The 8,665-nt window shown below is 36.7% G+C and overlaps 1 protein-coding gene across 1 annotated transcript; it reads right to left on the reverse strand.

Moving 5' to 3' along the window:
* Positions 1–7,141: 7,141 nt before the first annotated feature.
* On the reverse strand, positions 7,142–8,025 carry LOC148846049 (uncharacterized). Its single transcript, XM_088955913.1, has 3 exons — positions 7,750–8,025; positions 7,416–7,674; positions 7,142–7,299 (listed from the first exon to the last, which is right to left on the reverse strand). The coding sequence occupies exons 1-3, from the start codon at positions 8,023–8,025 to the stop codon at positions 7,142–7,144; spliced, it is 693 nt and encodes a 230-aa protein (XP_088812039.1).
* Between the last annotated feature and the right edge of the window lie 640 nt (positions 8,026–8,665).

The following is an 8,665-nucleotide window of genomic DNA, read 5'->3' on the forward strand; positions in this document are numbered from 1 at the left end:
ATGAATTTCAGCATTTCTCCTATCATGAATTTTCAAAATGTCCAGGAAACCCTGTGTAGTAAGCTAATGTTAAATAAACTATTGGATGTTAATAGATTACTATTTTACCCTTTGTTCTGTTGTAAATAGAAAATAATTAAAGCAAAACTTTGATAAAAAAGCAACAAAAATATATCTCAAATATTTCAGTCTAAATATTTTTTTGCCCATTTTACAATATATTTAATTTAAAAGGGGGCTTCAAATAAAAAAAGGAACGTTTTTTATTCAAATCAAACATATCTATCGCTCGATATCTACTTGCACCGCACAACTATCACTTTATCCCTTTTAATTTCAAATGCAATAAGAACAGAGATCAAGAAATGATCTATGGTCAAGAAGAAAACATTGTGGTTCTATAGGACCCATCGTCCACTTCTATCAGATTTCATTAAGAACTAAGGTGTATTGAATAAAAATTAGGCTGACATAAAATATGTTTAATAAGGCTGACATGCCATTCAGGGGTAGTTTGGTCATAAAATTGCATTTGTGCCAACGTAGACAACTTCTATCAACAAACACTAACAGTGCCCTAATGGATGATTAGCTTTGGAAAACAAAAAGTCACCAACATGGGATCCCTTGGACGTTTTGAAAAGCTATGATGAGTTTAAGAGAGAAATGCTGAAAAGTTATGGTGAGTTTTAGACAATTTCCCTTCTGGTTTTGGTTTTGGAAACAATAAATACGCTACAGAACCAACAACCAAGAATATTTTCAAATGTAGGACCTTTATTTTTGGTACTTACCACAACAACAACAATAACGAAGTTGTTGACAGTAAAAGTTTCTAATACTCAATTCACCTTAACAAAGACTGTCCTAACCATACGGTGTCCGATACCAAGAATCATGTTCAACCATTTCACTCTTAGGTAGGGGTGTCAATGGACCTGGTTTGGATTAGACCCCGTCTGAATCAAAATCAAATTGAATAGATTGGATGAACAAAATAAGACATTGAATTGGACCAGTCCGGACAAAATTGTCCAAAGTATTTATTGGATTGGATTGGACCTGATCCATTTGTAATGGATTTATATTATTCTGGGTCGAATTGAACTAATATGTGGTCCATTGACATAAGATAAGAATATGGGTGTTAATGGACTAGGTTTAGGATGGTTGGTTCAGACATTGAATTGAACCAATCCAGAATGGTCCGAAGTATTCATCGGATTGGATTGGACCTAGTCCATCTGTAATGGACTCATACCGACCATATCAGATTGGAACAATATCTAGTCCATTGACAGTCCTACATGAAGGTTTGTAATTAATCCTTTCTACATTCTTCACTTCATATGTTTTCAATTAATTAGGTTGTGTTTGGTTTGATAGGAAACAAGAGAGAAAAAGAGAGAAATTAGTTTTGTTAACAAATTTTGTGAAATTCCCCCAAAATTTCATAACCCTAGAAATATATATATATATATATATATGATGGGATTGGTTGATTCATGGACAACTTTTTTTTTGAGAAAATGGTATCCGCACGTATGGTATGTGATGACGTGAGTTTTTTTACAGTTGTTCCTTCTCTCTCTTCCTCTCTCTTCGTTCTTCATTTCTGTAATTCTACATGTTTCTCTTTTTCCCAGTCTTGCTCTATGTTTTTCTCTTTCTTCTTTCTTGATGTTTCTCCCTTCTCCCTCTCTTTGTCCCTCTTCGCATCTGGCCCGATTATCTTAAATTTACACAGTTGTTCCTTTTCTCTTTTTCCCAGTCTTGCTTTATGTTTTTTTTCTTTCTTCTTTGTTGATGTTTCTCCCTTCTACCTCTCTTTGTCCCTCTTCCCATCTCTTTGTTTTGTGTCTTGTTCCATCTTTCCCTGCCCTCTCTCTATTTTCTAGAGGAACCTGAGCAAAACCCTATTTTTTCTATGTTTGTGTGCTTCTCCATTTTGTCTCTTTCTAACCACCATTGGAGTTTTGAATCTTCATTCCTGTCTCTCTAGCTTTTTTTTTTGTTTGCTATATGCTATATAGATTTGTACTCACGACAGACGTGTTGGGATGATCAAGGCTCTTAGTACTGGTTCATTTCCATTCTCGAAATAGTTTTGAACTCTCTCTCTCTCTCTCTCTCTCTTTCTCTCTCTCTTTCTCTCTCTCTCTCCATGGAGCACATTTCATATTTGGCTTCCCCATGGAATAATACTACCCTATGTCGTTTAGGTTATCACCTTCAACCTTCACCAGTGAAGATCGACACCGTGAGTTTGCATCCAAAATTCTACGCATTCTTGGAAATTTTGGCATCAAAGTCTTCAGCCGACCAGGTTAACACTAATTCTATTTAATTTTCAATTTATTTATAATTATGCGTTTAACTTGATTAGAATTACTCTGTAAGTGTAAGGCAATATGTTGTCGAATATGGTCACGTTTGGATGGTTTTCTCCATGGCTTAACTCTCTTTGGCTCCGTAATGGATAGAAGGCCACGTATTGCCTAATATGAACATATTTTTGATGGTTTTCTCCACGGCCTCACTAAGGGGCCGTTAACGGCTGAAGTGGAAGAAAAGAAAAATTTATTGCATGTTTTGTCTTTTTGTAAAAGCTCTTAAGGAGGTTGTGGTCTCCATAATGGATGAAGCTGAAATGTGGAAAAGTACTATATACCCTTAAATATTATTATTTAATTATCTTATCAACTAAAACATAAAGCAGTAAGTCGTCCAAACCTACCATTTTATTTTATTTAATTTGATTCTCTTTTTTTTTTTTTAATCTATGTTCACCCCAAGCATTTCTTGGGTGTGGTGTTACGTGGACTTGATTTAATTTCTTGTGGGAACTAATATCTAGTGGCCGACACCCTAACATACCAACATGAATAGTGGTGGGGAATGGTAGAACTCGACCGTCTCCTTTTACCTACTCTCCACTACAATGATCCAGTAGTGTGCATCAGTAGAGAATCTAAAATTCACTTTTAGAATCATGAAAGCTTTTAACCGAAGGATTGTATCATACACAAGATGAAGTATGAATATTAATCAGATTCATCTAAATGACCCATCATGTGAGGCGTCCATTTTGAATGAAAATCCATCCTTTAAAGAGCAGTGCTACCATGATTATGGTCTGATCATAACAGTTATTTAGGAATCCTTTGAACTTACCCTTAATCCATACTATTGGTGGGAGGGGTTTGGATAAATAAGATAGAACTGTCAATGGGTCAGGTCGACAACAGAATCGGACTATCAGACCGATTATGTTGGTTCTAGTTTTGTAGTTGTATCCCAGCTAATAACTGGGTTGGGGTCAATTTTTGCCGTTTCTAATCAATTATATATAATTAATAATATATTATAGAGGTCTTAGTTTTTTCATATATTTTGTCATATTTTGTCTAAAAGGGTAGATTTTATAGGGATACCAGTAAGTCATGTTATGCTTTATCATCTAAAACAATTAAAATCTATCATATGCCAATATATAGTGTTTTGATGACCCATTGAGGATAAGATACATTCCACTTTTAATTTGGACTATGGACTATGATATTGTTTAAGCTGAAATGGATGACCAGCAGATAAGTTATCCTTATGAGGCCAGTATAAAAGGTCAAAGGCCCTAAGGTGATTCTTTGGGGAGGAACATTCTGACGCTTAAGTCAATGAAGGAAATGAAGGGGTCGAATAGGCCAAGCTAGTCATAGCCAAGCAAGAGAGTTTGGGAAAGCAAGTGATCTAGAGAAGAGGAGAGCTAGAATGCCAGAGAGTGGAAGAAGAATGTACCTTGGGCAATATGCCCTTAAATACTTGTAGGGAATGTCATGCTCCTCGCTTTGAGGGACACGTGTCATGTCTCTAGGTCATCCTTGACTAAGGTTTTAGGGCTTAAGTTCTATGCCCTTCATACGAGAGACAAAGTGAAGGGTTGATGGGCTTCGGCCGACGTTTGCCACGTGTCCCTCTTCGCTCGAGGTTCGTAGCATGCATCATTGCCTTACTCTGCAGTGAGAGGTAGCATTCTACATCATTGTTCTCCACATTGGCAGCACTACACTGCTTGTATAGGTGTTATCCATGTTAGCATCCACATAGCGGTTCAATCGGGGTATCAAATTAGATCGAAAATAATGAGAAAGTTTGAAACGTTACCTGATGGAAGAGTCCTCACGAGTGTAAGAACAGTTGTGGTGTTCACACCCCAGAATCACATCTCCTCTCTCTAGCAATTCAATCTAGTTGAAGATGGGGCAACCTTAGATATTGAATCACATAATCCCTTAAGAACACACTGTGTTTGGTTGCCTAAATCATGTCTATAAATGGAGGATTTCTACAGTATATGATTTCCAAAAGTTGCCCTCTTAAAGATGGTTCAAATGAGAAAGAAAGGAACAAACAATTGCAAGTTTGATCCCAAGACAATTAGGGTTTTTGAACTGAATTGTGTTCTCTAGAATTGCTGAACATGTAACTTGTGTTTCCAACCCTCAATAGATATTTAAAGACTTCTATTAAGTTTCTAATGAACCTTAAGAAAGTCCCAATCCAATTGGGTATTGGCTGGTTTAAGTTAGGCAACTAATTCAGTCCTAGTTTGATTAGTTAAGACTAGTAATGTTTCTAGTCAAACTAGATGTCTTGCAACATTGTTTGTACCAACTCCAATAGGTCTCTAATTTCTTAAAGGATATGAGAGAAGACATTATTATATGGTGTGTGGCTTACATGCTAATTAGATCGAACCATTATTCAGTCCTCTCACTCACTTGAAGTGAGTTGAGACCACTAGGCTGAATTCACTCTCATTAAAAGAGTGAATCACCCATTAGATCATGGGCTTGAACATTTCAGCCCATTAGTATCTAATATTTATTACTTGGGCCTCAGCCTCCCTATGTGTCCAAGTCTAATGGTCTAATCTAATTAAATGTCAATCAGGGTTTTGGACCTGATAAGACATTTGCTATATATATTTCTCAACCATCAATACAAAACATTGGGACTTAGGCTGCATTTGTTTCCAGTGCAAATGCAAATATGTACCATGCATTTTTGGACTCATCCCGGTTCATGAGTGCAAAGTCAGTTCAAGAGTTAGTATGATTTTTGCACTCTTCTCGTTTGTTTAGAATTTATATAAACCAGGACACAAATTTGCTGTCATTTGTTTGAAATCGATGCAAATTATGAGAGCAAACATAAATGCTCTAACTGCCTAGTGTGCTTTTTCAAATAATAACCACCAATCCAGGTGCAAGAAATTTGGACCGTCCATTATTACAACCATAGTGATAGCAAATGTGCATGTGAGCTCGGCCTAATATTGTTTGAGGCCAATCGGTCGAGCTTGCCAAAATGGTTACAGTCCTAAGTCCACAATTTAGCTAGTGGTAGCTAATCCATACCGGTCTTTCATATACGAGAGGTTTCTTCTGGCAAAAATTGGCTTAAATTAGTGTGAAGGAATCCTTACAATTTTCATGCAGGAGAGAGACATTTTCCTATATTGCAATCCTACACAAGGGCTTGGTTAGACAATTAGAAGTTCCACACCATCATTGAGTTTCTCTGAATCTAGGCTCGTACATAGACTTGTTTTCCGATCCATTACCCAATTCTGCATCGACTACATCTGTGGGCAGATTAAGATGATGGGTTGGATCTCCCTTAGATTAAGATGATGTAGACTATATGGGCAGACCCATATTTTGTTGAATATCAGTCCATATATCTGCTCATCTTATAACAAATATGAGAATGATAACTATATCACTCTATATCTACTCATCTGTTGGATCTCCTTCCCATTCCTATTCAATCCATTCACATTTCATTCAAGCATGAGATGTTCTAACACACCCTAAACAATCCATCCACATTTCCTACTCAATCCATTCATATTTCATTGAAGGTACCGTCAACCTTCAAACAATGATACCTGAAAACAGCTTGCATTCACAATTACTAATCAATCCATTGACAAATCATTGAATGCCATGTCAGCCTTCAAATAGTGAGGCATGATAAATATAAGTGACCTGCTAACAACTGATAAATATATAGTGATGAGATCAGTTTATCTGATCCGATAATGAACACAGAGGATAGTTACATGAAAACAGATGATGAAATGTGGATCCTGCTATAAGTGATCTATAATAGATGATAAAATCAAATCTGATAATGATAATGATAAGTGATCCAACATGTGATTCCCGCTTAATATAAGTGACCTGCTAATGATAATTTGATAAAAAGGAATACATGAAAACAAACACATGACCTTAACAAAAGACAAAAAACACACACACCTAGTGTTTAGTTCAGTTGCATTTGAACCATCCCTATCTCTCACTTTCCCTCACACATCTCCCTCTCTCTCTCTCTATCTATATATCAATCTCTCTGTCTCTCTCCCTCCCTCCCTCCCTCCCTCTCTCTCTTTCTCTCTCCCTCTCCCTATCTCTCTCTCTCTCATATATTTATAACCTTCCAAATGATTTGGCTAATTAAAACAACCCCCATGCCACAATCCTAGTGAAGAATCCAATGATGCCTCCTATCGGATATGGCCTAATTGTTGATGTGGATGGCTTTACAACCAACTTCTCTGAGGAATATGTTGTATCCAGTTGTACTTCACAATACTTATAGTATACATCTTCAGCTTCTTCTTGACTATTATATGAACAATAAGAACTCCCTCTAAACCCAACAACTTGCTTTTGACACTCGAGCCATGAGTCACACACCTGTCTTTCTCCCCTTGAACACAACACAGGATTTTTTTCATCCTACACACCTCATCATTTTGACAAGCTTATGTGAGTACAATGCAAAGCAACAGACAGATTATGACATACTACAAACAAAGAGATATAACAAGAAAGTTCCATTATACCAATAAATTAAAAGTATTAGTGTATAAGTAAGTACTAAAAAGAGTGTTAAAAGCTACTATAGTTGCCATCAACTAATTAATATGTTTTATCAGCAAGTGCATCAACCTAAGTTATAACCAAAAAGGGTAGAAGTGTTAAACTTCCATAGTCTAAACTTCATAATAAGAGAAGAGGTACTACTGCATTCCACCAAAACCAGTCATCTTAGATATGATGGATAGGACCATCTATGCCCTAAATGGCTTGTCCCTCGCAAGGAAAATCTTTGCTTCCTTCTCATGTTCACCTAGGTACCCAAAGACAGTGTTCCGAACTTGGATGTCATACCCTTCCAAGTCCATAACTTCCTTCCATAAACGGTTTAAGAAATCCATCTCAGTCTCCACTATAAGTGCAGATGCAATTTTTGACATTGTAATATTCATTATGTCAACTGCATTAACAAAGTCCTAGTTGGGCTTTGGTTTTGATTTATGCAATTTTTTTTTTAACTTGAGGAACCTGCCCTCTGGTTGTTGTTGGAGACTGATTGAGTGCCATCTTCACAGATGAATTCATCAACAGTCAGTGGGGTTGTTGCATCGTCATTGAACTCAGGGTTATCCTCTTCAGCACCATCAACATCAACATTACACTTAGTCATGGACTCAAACCCTACCATAGCCTTGTCACCTGTAGGCCGATCATTTCCTAAAACTATTTGCATTTCCTCAAACATCTCCATCACCCTGCCTTTATCACATAGTGCAAGTGGATTGGCCTACATTGTAGATGGCATCATTACCAGTTGCTAATTTTTAAACATTAATTAAAAAATAAAATATGCCACATTTACCTTGATGTAATCATCCCAAACAACTGAGTCAGCTATAATTTGATTCTTGGATTCATTCCAGTCGAAGCCACTAGTCCCGAGCAGATTCTTGGCTTCCATGTATATGGGTTTTAATGTTCTCGTTCTACTCTTAATATGGGGTGTTCTCATATCAATATTGAAGCGGGCAGTCATCTCCTTGCATACGGATGTGTATGCAGATGTCTGAAACCCCTTATCAATCTTATTGCCCAATGCTACTTGGTCAACAAGTAGCTCAATCAATGCCTTGTCCATGGCATCATTCCATCTTACTTGTCGACTTCAATCACCCTTGCTAGACATAGTTTGAGAGATAGACAACACATCCTTTCCTTTATTGCCATCTTTCCTATTGCTAATAGATGTTCTTGTTGTATCTCTACTAGAGACCATCCCTGGCCAAAAGTATTCCATTTCATGTAGTAAATAAATAACACATAGACATGTACATACATTATCATAAATAAATATTGAAAATACCTATAATAATCAATAGCATAAAAGTAAGCATGTGCAATATAGAAATATGGTGTTTAAACAATATTGTTGATATAATAAACTATCTAACAAGTAAGTCATGGATATCTAATAACACAAATAAATTGGATGTTTTAAACATTATAAGAACTGCAATCGACACAAATTGGTTCTAACAATGATGATGTGCAATTAATCCAAATACTACAACTCCTAGTCATCTTCACAGTCTCCTCTAGTCCCGAAACATGTCTGACCCAATCTGCTCCCTAAATGTGGACCACCTTGCTAGTTCATTTCTTTGTAGCCTTGGTGCAAGAGAATCTGCATTGGCGCTTTCTTCCACAAATTCATCCCTATCAAATGTATTTTGGTTGTCTGCCTCACAGATCCCTTCTCGGGTGTACTGATCATGTGG

The sequence above is a fragment of the Nelumbo lutea genome, chromosome 7, assembly GCF_056320005.1.
Source record: "Nelumbo lutea isolate HS-2025 chromosome 7, American lotus-T2T, whole genome shotgun sequence".
NCBI classification, from domain to species: Eukaryota; Viridiplantae; Streptophyta; class Magnoliopsida; order Proteales; family Nelumbonaceae; genus Nelumbo; species Nelumbo lutea.

Coding starts and splice junctions, on each gene's coding strand:
- LOC148846049 (XM_088955913.1), bottom strand. CDS start 8,025: ATGGACAAGGCATTGATTGAGCTACTTGTTGACCAAGTAGCATTGGGC. Junction 7,675..7,749: donor TTTGGGATGATTACATCAAG/GTAAATGTGGCA, acceptor TCTACAATGTAG/GCCAATCCACTTGCACTATG. Junction 7,300..7,415: donor CAACAACAACCAGAGGGCAG/GTTCCTCAAGTT, acceptor CTGCACTTATAG/TGGAGACTGAGATGGATTTC.